The sequence below is a fragment of the Dama dama genome, chromosome X (assembly GCF_033118175.1).
Source record: "Dama dama isolate Ldn47 chromosome X, ASM3311817v1, whole genome shotgun sequence".
In the NCBI taxonomy this organism is placed as follows: domain Eukaryota; kingdom Metazoa; phylum Chordata; class Mammalia; order Artiodactyla; family Cervidae; genus Dama; species Dama dama.
This window is the reverse complement of record NC_083714.1, coordinates 42,148,484-42,165,733: the sequence shown is the minus strand read 5'-3', so window position 1 is coordinate 42,165,733 and position 17,250 is coordinate 42,148,484. Positions and strand designations below refer to the sequence as shown.

Here is a 17,250-nt window from a genome sequence, read left to right as displayed (position 1 = left end):
AATACAGATTCTGACTCTATTGGACTAGACTTGCAGGGATGAGGGACTACATGTCTAACAAGCTTACAGGCATTACCCATGATGCTGGTCCAGGATCCTCACTTCCAAATAGTGATCAACCTGTTTCTTGGATTCAGAGGAGACAGAACTTGCCTAACACACTGTTGAGACCACTTCCGGTCTCAGAACTGGAATTTAAATTTCTTTTTTATTTTTTAAAATTGAAGTCTAGTTGATTTACAGTGTATTAATTTCTGCTGTACAGCAAAGTAATTCATATATATATATATATATATATACATATATATATACACACCCACACATATATATATATACATCTGAATATATATATTCTTTTTCACATTATTTTCCATTATGGTTTATTCCAGGATATTGAATATAGTTCCCTGTGCTATACAGTAGAACCTTGTTTCTCCATCCTATATATTGGATTAGCAAAAATGTTCATTTGGGATGGTACAAAAAACCTGAATGAGCTTTTTGGCCACCCCAATGTAATAGTTTACACCTGCTAATCCCAGTTTATACCTGCTGACTCACTGGGAAAGACCTTGATGTTGGGAAAGATTGAAGGCAAGAGGAGAAGGGGACGAAAGAGGGTGAGATGGTTGGATGGCATGACCGACTCAATGGACATGAGTTTGAGCATGCTCCGGGAGTTGGTGATGGACAGGGAAGCCTGGCCTGCTGCAGTCCATGGGGTCACTAAAAGTTGGGCACGACTGAGCAACTGAACTGAACTGAATCCCAAACAGACTTGCAGTTGCCAAGGGGGAGATACTGGCAAAGGGGAGGACTGGGAGTTGGGGTTTGAACTAGAATTTGAACCAGTACCAGTGGATTATGAGGCCTTTGCCAGTATATTCTTCTTCATTCCCTAAGGCTTTCTCCTTGAGTGAGCCATTTGTATTCCATATTTATTGGAATTTATTGTGTTCTATATTTATTTATCCAATCATTAAGGGGCTTAGAATGCGAAATTCCCAGCATCTTCTGTAGCACTTCCTTTTTTGTTCAGGAAGACATCTTTGCAATTAATTGTGCTCACATTTGCAGCTTCAATTTTTCTCTTGTTCCTTTGGTTAGGCACATTGGTTCACCATCCTAACTGCACCTGAGAACTTCCTGGGGAGCTTGACTGCCAAGGTCCATACCCTGCTCCAGGACCAATTAAAGAAACTTTCTGGAGGTGGGGCCCAGGCATGGGTGTGTTATAAAAGATCCCCGAAGCGGTTCTGATTTTGTAGCTAGGGTGGAGAGCCCCTGAATTACAGGGCTCAAGGATGCAATTTATGGAAAATGTATTCCACCCCCCCCTTTTGTGATGTCATAAGAGAAGGACTAGTGTATTTACTGGACTGGTCACCAACAAGGTTCCCGATGAATCCTTGGTACCATTTTGTTTCCTAACCATGAGCTAGTGCTGCACTGTGGTTCAAATTGCATCACATGGAAAGTTTGCAGTAACTCTGTGTGGACCCTGAGGGTAAGGAATCTATGTGCAGAGCTGATCAGCATGAATCCAGAGTGGTGACATGCAGCGTCACCAACTGGCTTCAGGGCCAAGACACCTGCTATCGCCAGCCCAAGACATTGACCTTGAGGGGTTCTAATAAGCAGAGAGCTTGCTTTGATTCCCTTCAAGAAAACTGGCTAGTGAGGAGATTGTCATATTGAAAGACAAGAAGAACCTAGGGTACCGTGGGTTAATGCTGTGGTAGAGTTATACACCAACCACCATGGCTGTTCAGAGTACAACAGACTGGCTGTGGGAAGATAGGAGCTGCTGTAGAGTTTTACACAGTGAACAGTACCAGTGCCCAAGAGGACATGGCCACTCTGGCCTGAGGTGTGCAAAGAAATGGAAATAACAGTTGGTTCTTGAACAACGTGGGTTTGAACTGCCAGGGTCCACTTACGCGCAAGAGTTTTTTTCAGTAGTTCCTACTACAGGACTGCATGAGCCACCGTTGAATGAATCCGCAGATGTGGAACCTTGCGAATGTAGGAATCGCAGATAGGGAAGGACCAGTATAAGTTATATGTGGATTGTCAACTGTAAGGAAGCTTGACAACCCCTAACCCTGTGCCTTGTTCAAGGGTCAACTGTAGCAAAATAATCAGAGGTCAGAGCCGCCGCCCCCTCACCCCCACTCCAAGGGAGAGAGAGGAATTTTCACTGACTTACAACAGTCATTCTTAACTCCAGTTGTGCAGTTGAATCACCGGCGGAGTTTGGAAACCCACCAGCACTCCAGCCATAGGCTGGAGAGTCCAGTGTGATTGATCTGGGGTGGTACCATGAGAACTTTAGTTTTTAAAAGTTCCACACGTGATCCTAGTGCTCAACCCTAGCTGAGAACCAATGGTGTAGGCTGTGTTTATACCAGGTGGAGGAGGATGCAGACAGCAGAGGTAGCTGGAGCAGGTAAAACAAACACCTAGGCAGTCATCCCCCCGCCCCCATGTGATCCTTGAGCAGCATCAGCAGCACTTGGGAACTTGTTCATGCCCACTCCAGACCAACTCCATCACAAACTCTAGGCGAAGGTGCCCAGCAACCTGTGTCTTAACAAACCTTCCAGGAGACTAGGATGGATACTTCAGTTTGACTTGGACTCGAACAGGTACATGGGGGAGAGGAATGCGATGACATCAGGCTAGAAAACTTGGAAGTAATGGGCAGGGGCCAGCCCTACAGACAGTATATTGAGGTGAATTAACAACACCCAGTGTTCTCAGGTCGAGTGTATGTCTTGGCATTTCTTTCTCACATGCTTTACATGGTGGTGGGGACAAAATCCATGCCATTCCAGCTGTGAACAGACCCTCTGCACACAATCTGTTCTGCAAGAGGGAGCTGCCACTTTGCTGCATGAAGAACTCATTTCTGTCTTGAGGGAAGGGCTGCATATTCCCTGATGTCGTGTGCAAGTGTGTGTGTGCTCAGTCATGTCTGACTCTTTGCAATCCCATGAACTGTAGCCCGCCAGGATCCTCTGCCCATGATATTTTCCAGGCAAGAGTACTGGAATGGGTAGCCATTCCCTTCTCCAGGGGAATCTTCCAGGCCCAGGGATCAAACCCAGGTTTCTCCTGCACTGCAGGCTGATTGTTTTACACTGCACCACCTTGGAAACCCCTATTCCCTGGTGATGTGGGTCCTTTGATGATGAGAAGGCCAACCTTCAGGAAAGCTCCATAGATAAGGCCTCAGAGAGTTGCCCGCCTCCTCTTCTTGCTTCTTGTCCCCATTTGAGCTGGGTCTTTGGTAGGCTGTGCCCCATCTATTATGTATTCTCAGCACGTGCCTGGACATATTCCCCTAACGTTGTTCAATGCCATCGATGTTGCCCAGTGGCATCCCTCACTAGAGAAGGCCTTTGCCATGAGCTGAGTAAGGACTTCATTGGTGTGCAGCTGTAGTGCTTTCCATCTTGTCCAGGGCTTTCTTTACCTGGATGACTGGTGTGCTCACTAGCGCATCTTACTCACTGTTTGGTCTGAACCAAACTCCCCTGAATAGAACATCTGAGTCCTTGCTGGATTCTAAGCATCTCCGAGGGTCACAAAGAGACTTCCAGGTAAGATTTCTTTACAGAGAGCTTTATAGAACTGGGCATGAGGGTGGGAGAATCATCAAGCTAGTGATTCTCAACTGAGATGATTTTGCCCTCATCCCACTGGTAAAGGGGGATTTGACAGTATCTGGAGACCTTTTTTGGTATTCACAAATTGGACAGGAATGCTACTGGCATCTACAAGGTAGAGGTCAGGGATGCTATTATGCATCCTGCAGTGCATAGAACAGTGCATAGAACAAGGAATTATCCAACCCCAGATGTCAGAGTGCTAATGTTGAGAAAGCCTGGCATGGTCCACATCACTTATTATTGTTTTATTTTTTAAAAGTATTTTTGCACACTCTTTGGCATGTGGGATCTTGCACGGATCGAACCCACATCCCCTGAAGTGGACATTTGGAACCCCAACCACTGGACTACCAGGGAAGTCCCCACGTCACTTACTTTTGAAATGAGAAAACTGAGACTCAGAGATGTGATGTGCCATTCCAGAGGTCGCTCAGGAATTTAGCTGTGTCTCAAGGGTGGGGATCCTGGTACAGTGCTTGACGGGCTCCATCTCTGTCAGGTATGGTCTTTCTTCCATTGCAGCCACTATGGTGCCTGCCAGGTACCTGCAATGTGCTGAACTCTTTCCATTTCTGATCCCTTCTTCTTAGCACACACCTTCAAAGTAGGCGGGACTCTCCCTAAAAGGGACTGAGTTTGTGCATGCAAAGTTACCATGTGCAAAGCATTGTAGCTGGGCCATTAGGAAAGCAAAGATGATACCAAAAGAGACATGGTTCTGGTCTTCTAGGAGCTCCCATTCAAGTTGTGGAGGAAAGACACATATATGAAAATAATTATCAATCTCACTTTTCACTAAAAGCTTTTGATGATGTCTAGAAGGCTATTTCAAGAAATGACAGGATAAATTTCTTAAAGTGTTATATGGACATGAAGAGTTGTTGTTATTGTTGTTCAGTCACTGAATCATATTCGACTCTTTGTGACCTGTTGGACAGTAGCATGCCAGGCTCCTCTGTCCTCCACTATCTCTTGGAGTTTGCTCAAATTCACACCCATTGAGTCAGAGATGCTATCTAACCATCTCATGAAGAGTTAGAATGAGCTATTTACCTTTGCTTTGAAGTAAGGCTGGGTGAAGGTGGGCATCCTTCATTTGATTCGTAAGAATTCTTTGAGTGTGTTTTACAATTGACTGGTGGCTCAGAGGTTAAAGCGTCTGCCTGCAGTGCAGGAGACCTGGGTTCGATCCCTGAGTCGGGAAGATCCCCTGGAGAAGGAAATGGCAACCCACTCCAGTATTCTTGCCTGGAGAATCCCATGGAGGGAGGAGCCTGGTGGGCTACAGTCCATGGAGCTGCAAAGAGTCGGACACGACTGAGCGACTTCACTTCACTTCACTTCATAGAATGACAAATGAGACAAATAGTGTTTCTGCCTCAGAGATCCTATATTCATGTGGGAGGAGTCAGAGGAGAGGCATGTACATAAATACCTACATAATTACAGATTGTGATGAGTGCAAACCTATTTAACATGGCTGAAAAGAAATCTCAGAAGAGGTGGCATTTGAGTAGAGCCAATGGGGGTGTCATATTGAACAGCAGGAACAACACAAGGTCTTCAAGCATATTTTAGATACTATGTAATGCTAGTTCACCAACTCGATGGACATGAGTTTGAGTAAACTCCGGGAGTTGGTGATGGACAGGGAGGCCTGGCATGCTGCGACTCATGGGGTTGCAAAGAGTCAGACACGACTGAGCAACTGAACTGAACTGAATCCTAGTGTGTGGAAGAAGATAGACGTGTGATAGCATTTTGGAGGTGGGTGGCCACCATGATAGTGAGTTTGAATTTTTTCCTTCCATGAAAGTAACAAAACAGCCTGAAGAAACAAAGTTGAAGGAAAACTGGATAGTGCTTGGGAGGCTGCATGAAGTTGGGGAAGATTGCAAAGGGGAAGGTAACTGAAATGTCCAGAAATATTTTACAGTTGTTTCTATTTTTATTGATTAATTGATTTATTGATTAATGCAGTTCAGTGAATTATCTGAATAACTCATTGACTTCCCCAATGGCTTAGCAGGCAAAGAATCCACCTGCAGTGCAGGAAACACAGGAGATGGAGGTTCAGTCCCTCGGTTGGGAAGATACCCTGAAGGAGGAAATCGCAACCCATTCCAGTGTTCTTGCCTGGAAAATTCCATGAACAGAAGAGCTTGGTGGGCCACAGTCCAAAGGAAAACAAAGAGTCGGACATGACTGTGCATGAGCACAGATGGAGACAGAGAATTCATTGACATTTAAACTTGCCATTGATAGTATCCAGTGTGGCAGTAAAGCTTATGTCTAAGTATTCAATAGATGGATCTTCCCAGGTGGCGCTAGTAGGAAAGAACCTTCCTGCCAGTGCAGGAGACCTAAGAGACTTGGGTTTGAACCCTGGGTCAGGAAGATCCCCCTGGAGAAGGGAATGGCAAGCCACTCCAGTATTTTTGCCTGGAGAATCCCATGGACAGAGGAGCCTGGCGGGCTGTAGTCCATAGGGTCACACAGAGTTGGACATGACTGAAGTGACTTAGCAGGCACACATGCATTCAATAGATAGTGAGTTGGAAAGCAAAATAGAGGGCTTGAGTTAATTCATCTGTGGCTGAATTTACTTTTCTGCTTGACAGGTGCTCAGTGACAAGGAAGAATAATCACTCTAATTACTCTGTTTTCTTCTTTTTCATTATTTGAGGAATGTGATAATCTGTATGTTTTCCCTTATTTTTACTTTCATAGATGCTTTCAAGCATTTGCTTTTTGGAGTCACTAATATATGTCCAGTAACTTTGACTGGTAGTCCCATGGTTGTGTTCATTTCTCTTGCCCTGGTGATCTCAGATTTGCTTTGATTTCAAATCATGTATCATTAATTAAGTATGTTGAGTAGTCTTTCCAAAGAGTTCATTGAAAAGCAAAAAACAGCATCATCAAATAACTGAGGGCTTATTAACTGCTTCCAGCTTGAAACCAGCATACCTTGCAAGTCACAGTGGCCTGGCCAGGGGCCAGATGCCTTTGTGGTATTGTCTTAGTTTCCCAGGTTGTTTATGGTTGCTTTTCTGTCTTTAAATAAAGACAGTAAACTTCATTGGAGACAGAGATAATCTTTGAAGCTAAGGTATACCAAAGATCCTGTTTAAATATATCAGTTTGTATAAACAAAGAAAAGCAACCAGAAACTACTTAAGACTTTCTGGTAAACACACTAAAATCCTGGTTTCTAGGCTGGGCTTTTCCAATAGCTTTGTGGCTTGTCAATTCCCCTTCCTGAGCTTTATTTTCATTATGTTTTAAGACAAAGGGGTTGCATTAAGTTATCGCTAAAGAAATTCTGTTTGCAATGACTTGGAAGAGTGTAGTGTCTGTGATACTACTAAATATTTGGGTAGGTATTTTATGTAGCCAATATAATCTTTATTGATTAAAGTACAGGGTCAAATAAGAAGTTGACTTTTTAAACATAGAAAGAATAGATTATTGTTAACTTCTTTAATTAAAAATGCATTTAGACATATATTACATTGGAATTAGCTTTGCTGAAGCCGAAGCTCCAGTATCTTGGTCATCTGATGCGAATAGTCAACTCATTGGAGAGGTCCCTGCTGCTGGGAACAATTGAGGGCAGGAAGGAGAAGAGGGTGTCAGAGGATGAGATGGCTGGATGGCATCACTGATGCAATGAACATAAACTTGGGCAAACTTTGGGAGATGGTGAGGGACAGGGAGGCCTGGCGTGTTGCAGTCCATGGGGTTGCAAAGAGTCAGACATGACAGAGCGACTGAACAACCATGACAAACGTTTTCATTTTATCTCAGATGGTTTGCTACAGATTGATGCATTACGTCCAGTTTGAAATGGGAACCCTTTATTTCTGTGAACATGAGTAATGTAGACCAGGTCACTGGCTTTAGACATAAACTCTTTTCCCTTCCTATGACTGTCCCCACTCGTGACCATGGCCTTGATCCTGAGAATCGCTGAGAAGCCTGGAGGGAGAGTGAGGGCGGTTTACTGCCAATCCAGCACTGTTTCTGGGAAACCAATCCTGGATGTCGGTTTGCCCACCTAATGGTTGGTCAATAAACACCTTGTAGAATGGGAACAAGGTCTTCCATAAATTGTGCCACCAGTAGAGTCACTTATTGTCACCCTTGTGTCTGAGTATGCCACCTGCCAGTGTCTGCATGCTGTGGGTGTGTCACTTTGCATGTGTGCACTTCTCCACCAACTCTCTACCACTGTTGTGGGACTTTGGAATTCTGAGTAGCTGGCCTGTGTGATAAAGGTCAAGGGCACTGGCTATGTGGGTGCCATTTCCCAGCAGAGGTCTACTCCTTGGCTGCTACTGTCATGGGGCTCATGGCCTTTCTCAAAACATGGGCCCCACAGTTCAGAAATCAACCATGAGCTCCTTTTACCATCTTACCTGTCTGAAAGAGTCAAATTGAAGCTCTGAAACTGGAAGAGGTTTGGTGTAAATCTATTGTCTGCCTGATCACTGGAGTCTTTCATGCAACCTTCAAGATTGGATAAACTTTATTGAGAAGAAGAGCAGGAGTGACTGAATAAATGTGGACAAATAGTTTCAATGAACAAAGGCAAGAGTGGTTTTCAGAGGCTGGAATGGTGTGCAAAAAGAAATGCACTAGAAGTGGGGAAATAGCAGAAATCCTAGGATTAAGTCAGGGGAAGGTAGATTCCATTCTTTTTTCGTTTTGATGAGCTGACTTCTTTGCAAGTCTCCTCTCCTTTTTCTAGAGTTTGTGCCCTTTGGACACATTGTCTCCTCATCCTTTTTTTAAGGTAGTAGAATTAAGGTACCCACCTGCCTTAGTGCCGGGGTCTTGTGGGAAGTTCCCTGTCACTCCTGCTGTTGTCAATTGCACATATAGTCACTGTTCTACTTGAAAAAGCCCTAGGAATAAATTAATACAATAGTTTTAATCTTTCATCAAAATGAATTTACATTCAAAGACTTTATAGACTGAAGTGATGTGTTTCCTGTAGATTGCCACTTCTGGTTAAAAAGTCCAAAATATTTTTAGGTCTTGTGTCAAAATGACACCAAGTTGTGCTGCTGGATTTAATATTTTTTTCCGTTTTTCCTGAATTGATTTATGTTTGGGGCATTTGAGTAGAGACAGCCTGGACGCAAAGCTAAGCCATTAACTCCCAGATGTTCACAGTTTCCAAGGAAATGTTCTTTGCCTGCGGTCATTACTCAGATGGCTCCTTAAATGCTTTCATCTTGGCATCTTTTGCACTTGCTAAATTCAATTTGAAGAAAGAATAGGAGGGAGAGAATTTTGTGGAAAGCAATTATGTTGCACTTTTGTGACTTTCCTGCTTTCCCCATGATGATGAATTTGAGGTCTGGTTCTTATATCAGTCAGTGGGGCTCTTTCACTAGAATTTTGTTGTATGTTACAGATACTAGTTGTATCTAATTAATCAATAATGATGGAAGTACAAGGCTTTTTGTGGAAATTAATGACCAGCTGGGTAAAGCTGATGGCTGGAGAGTCAGCCAAAGGCTATTGTGCCATTAATCTCCAGAGATGCCCATTTGTGATGTCATTTTTGGTATTGAAAAATGAAAATGGAAAACAATTTACTGGTGTTTATCATGTACTTCTGAATAATAAGCTCTCTATGTATTATCCAAAAGTTGTTCTTTTCTTTTTAATCCTCCAATTCTCCTCTGATCTTAAAATGTGTCTATTATATACAGTACATGAAAATGGGATTTCTCGTACAGAACAGACTTTTGGACTCTGTGGGAGAAGGCGAGGGTGGGATGTTTTGAGAGAACAGCATTGAAACATATATATTATCAAGGGTGAAACAGATCACCAGCCCAGGTTGGATGCATGAGACAAGTGCTCGGGGCTGGTGCACTGGGAAGACCCAGAGGGATGGGATGGGGAGGGAGGTGGGAGGGAGGATCGGGATGGGGAATACGTGTAAATCCATGGCTGATTCATGTCAATGTATGGCAAAAACCACTACAATATTGTAAAGTAATTAGCCTCCAACTAATAAAAATAAATGGAAAAAATAAAATAAAATAAATTTATAAAAAAAGAAAATGGGATTTCTCAGCTTCTGTATAATCATGGGTGTGTTTTGTTTGTTTGTTTGTTTGTTTGTTTTGAGTTTCTAAGTTTGGGAGGTTTTCCTTAAATATTTTGTATAGTCAAACTAGAACTTACCTTCATCTGTGATACTAGAATTTGATACATGTATATATTATCATAACTATCTGCTCATGGCAGGAAATGCAGGAAATGGTTGCCAATGGTCTGGATAGCAGCTGTTGCTACCAAAGATGTGCATTCAGCAACCAGATTCTAAGAAGTTGCAGTCACATTCCTAGCAGATGAAGGGAACTCTCTTTCAGAAAAGTCTATATAATATTTTTTTATTACTACTGCTGAGCACTAGAGGAAAAATAGAGAAGTGACTAAAATATTCATCACCTTCTTGCATAATTTAATGACTTATAAAGGAAGGCAACAATTCCACACACAGCCAATCTATCAAGAACTTGTTCTCAACTCATAATACTAATTTCCAGGTTATGTTGGTTTTCATGCCATTTTCATTCCAATGTGAAAGACAGTTCTTAAAAGTCTGTTAAGATCCTAGCCAGTGAGCTGAGAATGTTGTGCCAAATGTGGAAGCATGAGATCCCATCCAATCTCAGCCATAAGGTGGTGATATTTTACAAGCATTGTTCTCCCCATAGGAAGTTTGCAGCTGGTACCCAGTCTTTCTCAAGGCATGTTAAGAGTATGCATTTGAGGGAGTAGGATGAGTAGGATGAGTCAGTCCATTGTTAATCATAACTTTAGGGGTACTGACTCACTCGTGGTAAAATGGGATGGCCTCACTGGGAAGGTGTGAAAGAAAAGAATCCATTCTGAGGTCAATGCCCTGTTTCTGCAGACCCAGATCAAATTTGCACACTCTTTGGTGGGTAGTTAGCAGGAAAAACAATGTTGCAATGGACCGGGTGAAAGCAGGCACCTTGTTTGAGCAGGGAACAAACACTAGCGATTCACAGTATTTCTTAGGAAAATGCACAAAGGGCCTAGAAATCTGAGAGGGGCCTCTTATCTGAGGCCAAAAATGAATGAGGCCCTGCAGTGCCTCATTCAAGGTAGGTCTTTGATCCACTGTTGATTATTAGACTCTTTACTGGAATGTGGTCACTTCATTAGGGGATTTTGAATATGTGAAGGTTACTTGTCACGGCCCCAGTTCTCTTTGGGACACACAAAGTAAATTCTTTTGTCCAACTCTGTACATAGTGCATGAAAGCCAGGCCCTCACCAGGAGGAGACCCTGGAAGAAAATGTAAACAAATACACTGAACATTTTGTGGAAATTAGCCATTTTCGCCTGTAAATATTTATATTGTACCTCAAGTTGAAACCTGTTGCTTTCCACAGTGTTTATTTAGATACAATATGGTTATTGGTAATAACATGTTTTATTGTTCATCCGGGACAATCTAACCCTTAAATGCTCAGTATATTGTGATGGCCAAAAAGTTCATCTGGGTTTTTCTCACCTTTGGCTGGAAAAAATCCGAGCGAACTTTTTGGCCAATTCAGTACTAGCTATCAAGGTATGTGTATAGCTGAGTAAACTATTCATATTAGCAAACTAAGCCCCTCAAAAGAAAACCCCCAAGCAATGCAATGCTTTTCTTGGAAACTTTTCTTGGGACTGTTGTTTCTATAGTCTCCTCCGGGAGTAGAGTTGATGTAAGACGTTTCCCTGCTTTCCTGAAGCTCTAACTTGAGTTCATTTTGTTATGTGGTGACCACAGTTCTGGATGACGCCCCCCCTGGCACACAGGAATACATTATGTTACGGCAAGATTCCATCCAATCTGCGGAATTAAAGAAAAAAGAGTCCCCCTTTCGTGCTAAGTGTCACGAAATCTTCTGCTGCCCGCTGAAGCAAGTCCATCACAAAGAACACACAGAGCCCGAAGGTTTGTGCACGACGGACGCGTGTCTTGCTTGTTTCCCCTCATTCTTCTTTCTTTCTCTTTCTTTCTGACTGTGCATTGCCCTCTGGTGTGCTGTGTGTTGTGCGGCTCCTGACATCGTCCCGAGGCCCCGTAAGCTCGCCAGTGAATGTCTTATGCAGCCTCAGATGGGACGCTGTATAATACAGTCAGCTCTGGCCCGGCGCGCAGCATATTCCTGCTTCTCGCAGCTGAAACGTGTTCAGCTGGTGTCATGACACTGCCCCGTTTTGGCTGCTAAAGTTGCTTGCTCCCGTAGCCGAGTCTGGCCCATCACCTCGCCTTCCTGAAGCAGCAGTCGGCTGAGCAATGGCCCTTCCAAAATGAAATCATGAGACGATGGTTCCAAATTTTCTCCCTCTTCTCCACTCCATAAAGCCTTCTGCCTTGTGTTCGAAATATGCTCATGGTCTACTCAGTTGGCTGAAGCAGGCCCAGATTCCCCTGTCATGCACGCCTGGTGCGCTTTGCCATAGTGAAATGCATGCCTCAAGGAAACAATGAGTAGTTTGTTTTTCTTTGCAGCTCAAGTACAGGTTTGGAAAATTCTACTTGCTGGTACTTAAACTGAGGTCAATAAGGTATTCCTCGTCTCTCCAGAAAGTGTATGCATTCATTTTTTTCCCAACTTTCTGGCACATATCAAATAGGATCAGTTTTCACATCACCAAATGTGGTAAACTTTTTGCCATCTGTGTATGTTTTGATTTCCAAAATGACAGTGGAGAGGTATACTGTGTATGCTAATTAAGTACTTATTATATAACAACCTGAGTTCCCCCCCAGACCAAATGCCATCCATGCATTTTAGCAATGAATGACGTCAGAGGTGACAGAATTCAACCAGTCCTTTGGCAGTGTGTATACACTTTTGCGTAACTGTTTCTGGTACAATTTCTAAAAGTGCCCTTGTTCCTATTTCAAGTTGCCCTTTTGGCAACATTATGGGATCTCCAGTACAACTGTCTTTCTGCTGCACAGATCTGTTCAAAGTTTGGTGTTTGAGAAAATTATTCCCAATTGACTCCAATCTATAGTTTTGTAAGCAGATTTTAACATCTCAAAGTCTCCCCCTTTTCCGCCCTTCCACATAGAGCTTCAAATGTTCTTTGGCAGAAAATGACAAGTGTACATTTTCTATGCTTAACTCTATTTGAGCTATAGAATACAGCATTTGTATTTGTTTTCTACTTCATACTTTGGTATGCAAGCTGTCCACTTTGCATAGAAGTTCTGATGTGAACAGTTATTCATCTGGAGATATAAATGGTGGCCCTTTACAGTGAGTAAGACAAAATTTTGGTGGTTTTGTAGAGAAGATACTAACTTGATTTTATGCTTCACTGAAACAAAAAAATTCAGCCAGTGATAGTTACTTTACTATAGATGATGCATTCCAATATTTTCTTTCTTTTCTCTCAAATGATGTTTGTGTGCAGTATATATATTTGCATGTAGAAAACAGTACCTGAATTATAGAAATATACTAGTTCTTATATAATTATATTCTTACAGATGTGTGTGTCTGTATTAACAGATACTATACTTTTTTTTTCTACTTGTACATTGTCCTGAAACACAAAGTTTGGTTTGAGTAAGTATAATAAGCCATTTAAGAAGCAGTTGGTTAAATTCAGTCAGGAATTTGGTTAGAAACTTACTTCAAATTGTTTTAACAATTCTCAGATTCAAAAAAAGATAGTTGAATAACTAAATTTAAGACCCATCCATTCTCTTATTACATATAGTTTAGATAGGATCTATTAGTTTTCAAAATATCTGGAGTGTATCATGAATACTGTTATGAATGTTTTCAAATATGAAGAATTCTTTAGAGAATGGGTTAGCAGTTAAGCTCTCTTATACAAGTTTTGGATACTTTTTATTCTGGCTGTCCTTGTGTTAAATGTGGCTTTCATCCTTTCTCTTGTGTGCTTTGATGATGGGCATTGTCTTCTTTCAGATTGAAGATTTTCCTTAGTCTTGCTGTCCTGCCAGGTCCTCTGGAATAGTGAAGCTAATACTTCCCTCTTGATTTGTAAGAATTATTTATAAATAGTATTAGACACATGAGAGGTTTTCTGGGATGACATTGTGATACTATTTACAATTTTACTGCATCACTTTTAAACAAGGACCCCGAAGCTAATGGTGATCCCAAGTTTGCAATGAATATGCTTGATCTCTGTGCAAATTAACAGGATCCTGAAGACCTTAGATGGGGGTGAAAGAAAACATGCCATGGAAGAGACCTTGGATAAATAAGGAAACAATGCTATGAAATTAACATGCTTACTTCATGTGGGATCTCGAAGGCCAGAAACTCGTCATTGCCAGGAGGTGAAGTAATTATGGGTTTAGAAGGGTTCAGTGGTCATTCTGGCCACCTGGAAGATTTTTGCAAGACTGATTTTTAAATGCTGTAAGGTCCTGTCTTCAGTTCTCTCTTCCAGTTGCTATAACATTTTATTATAATGAGTATAAATAAGAGATCTCTTTATTAAAAATGGATAGAATCTCGGTTCTAAACTATGTCCATACCTTGAAACATTTTATTCTCATGTGAGGCATTTTGAAGAGAGAGGTCCTCTCATGGCCTCTCTTCCAAAACATGAAACATTAATTGACCTTGACTGTGGATGCCCACCATTTCCACTGCAGGTGAAGGCAGTGGGCAGCATGGTTAGGCTGATTGATCTGTGCAATGCCAAGCTGCTGGTGTGACCTCTTCTAATGAGATTGTGTGTGTGTGTAGCCCTCAAGTAAAGAATGAAACATTCATTGAAATTTGGCCAGCGTGGTGGTGGGGGGTGGTGGTGGTGGTAGAATATAAATTAGAGTTGGAAAATTCTTACAAATGATTAAATTAGGTCAAAGAGGTTTATGTATATTATGATAAAGCTGGAATTAGTTTTCTGCTTCTTTACTGAATTGATAAAATCTGCCAACTATTTTTGCATTATTATAGACAAAGTCTTGGTGTTTCTTTTGGTTGGTGATGTTTTTGTAAAGGCCAAGTTATTTCCATAATTTATAATCACCTGAGATTTGGTACAAATAGCAATTGTTCACCACTGTCTGTCTTTTGAAAGACATTTTTTGCATTGTTTCCAGGGCCTTCAGAATTCATGTAAAATAATACACAGAAGGCCTGAAATACCTCACTGGCTTTTCAGGATATCCTTAGGACAGATTACACTTTGCCAGAAACAGGTTTCTATTTCTGAACAGCCGATTCCAAAATAAATGCTTTAGTCTGTTTCCAAATACTTGTGATTTTCAGTGATGTGATTATTTCCATAAAAACCACTTATGATGTAATATTATATGAGTACTGGAATTTGGCTGAAGAAGCACACGCAAGTGTTTGAGAGTCTAATTTTGGCCCAGGACCAGCTATGGTCTTTGTTATAAGAAAGCCACTTGAAGAGCTGAGATGTTTACCAAAATCTTTTTCTTACTGTCCCAGGAGCCTTTTGGCAAGAGAAAGTATAATCATTACAGCCTTATTCTTTCCCTCATTTTTTCTTTCATTGTCATGTCTGCCCCAATAAAATCACTAATTTAGAGTAACTTCTGAATGCCTATCTTTTAACAGTATGGTTTTTGCTTCCTAAATTCGAGTCACTGGTCTGTTACTGATGTTTGAAGATTGTTCAGAAGAATCACATCAAGGTATTCAGGCTTCCAAGTAGATAATGTTGAAAATCTGCAGAGAGAAATAAATCACAGATTACCTGCATGTGCTTGTGGGATTGAAAATCTGATTACAATAGCAAATTTGAAGGAATTCACACAACATAGAAGAATATCACAAAGTTCAATGATTTGTCACCATCTTAATCAAAGGTCTGGCCTCCTTCCTGTTTTCATGTGAATTTTTAAAAAAAGTTATAGAAATATATATATTCCATCCCCCTTAGGACATCTGTAACCTTTTTATTCAGAGAGGCATCCAAGCATAGTGACTTTGGTTGGAGGAGAAGAGAGTCTGTGCTCTAGACTGGTGATGAAGTATGGCAGCTTTCACCAACCAAAAGAAAGCAAAATTATGTGCCAAATGTTAAGGGGGCATATTTGTAACAAGTACAATGTCTGTTACTCTGATAATGCCTTGGTTTCCTTATCCCAGAGAGAGAATATGTCACCATGAATATCAGTCTTGTCTAAATGGTAGGAGAGAAAAGAGAAGAATATTTAGGAACATGTCAAGAGAATTGTGTTTATTTTCATCCTCACCTTTTCTTCAACTCTGATGTCTCCTGTTGTGTGTCTTCCTCATATTCCTCTAATTTGCCTTTTGAGAAGAATGGGTCTAACACTATTTGAGTTCATAGTGCAATAAAACTAAATCACCTCTGATGCGTGATATTGGAAAATGTCTTGACTTGCAGAAACGGTATAATTGGGTTCAATATCTGTCCCCTTGAATGTAAGAATTTAGGGCTATTCTTATTTGATTAGAAAAACATGGGACCATATGTTTGTGTGACTCTGAAGCAATAAAAGATTTTATTCCGAAACTTTAAATTTCAAAATAACTGATTTGGGGTCACTTTTCCTCTGATTTATGATGTGAAGGATGACGAAACAACTCAGAAAGGTTTTTTTGCTCATTGAAGCCAATGGCAGCTTAATTGCAGAGTCACAAGAAAAGTTAAAATATTGGTCCATATCAAAATCAAATTAAAAGCCCCAAATTTGAAAGCCTTGTTGTTTAGTGATGAATAAACACTATCCTCTCCCCATATACTGATCAAGTGTATTTCTCTTGGTTGCTTGTCAGCTCCTTCTTAGAAGACAACTTGTTATCTCCTAACAAGATTGGGAAGCTAGTAATGGCACTGAAACACAGTCTCTCTTCTCTCCTATTTCCCCACCTTATGGCAGCAAGCACAGCATTAAGTCATGTTTGGGGGATAGTTTCTACTCTCTGGAAAACTCATAATTTGATCAAGGAAGTATACATAACAGCCAATAATTCAATTTCAGGTCAGGATGGGCATTTATTATTCTCTTATTAGATGCATGCATCTCAACTCAGTCTCCAGGCTGGCTTTTCTGGTAGAAATGAACAACCATTCATTCTTTGATGATTCACTTTTTAAAGCAACAGGCCTCCCTTCTCCCTCGAGCCTCGGTGTTCCCGTCGAGGTGGTAGTGAGGGTTCCTAAGAAGTAATCTCTCCTTTAGGACTCTCTTGACTGAGGTTTTCCTCACTTAATACTGGAGGCGGATATTTCTCCTTTGTGAAGCCAACACAGATGGTCCACTTTAAGTATTTATAATTAAAGGAACACTGCCCTGGGAACGTGCCCAGAAAGGTCTACTGGATGAACAATGGTGGTGATTTTGATTTTAAAACAAAGTCAAAATCTAGATGCTGATCCTTGAAAAAAATCTGGAAGGTCTCCAGCCATGCAGCACTGCTCCCTTCAAAGCTGTTCCATCAAGGTTTGTGTTGCCAGCATGCTTCTGGTGCCCTGATGTCTCAGCAACACCTTTTGGGTTTTTCCTTTTCACAGTCAGTTAATAAACCA

At 41.4% G+C, this 17,250-nt stretch overlaps 1 protein-coding gene across 4 annotated transcripts in view; it reads left to right on the top strand.

Annotated features, from left to right (window-relative positions):
• FGF13 (fibroblast growth factor 13) overlaps positions 1-17,250 on the top strand; it is a 514,548-nt gene that overhangs the window by 297,587 nt on the left and 199,711 nt on the right. For 3 of the 4 annotated variants that reach the window (XM_061137750.1, XM_061137752.1, XM_061137751.1), the window contains exon 3: positions 11,507-11,674. The exons of the other annotated variant lie outside the window; for it this stretch is intronic. In XM_061137750.1, the coding sequence (XP_060993733.1) occupies positions 11,507-11,674 (168 nt within the window). The remainder of the gene's footprint in view (positions 1-11,506; positions 11,675-17,250) is intronic. 4 annotated transcript variants of the gene reach the window in all.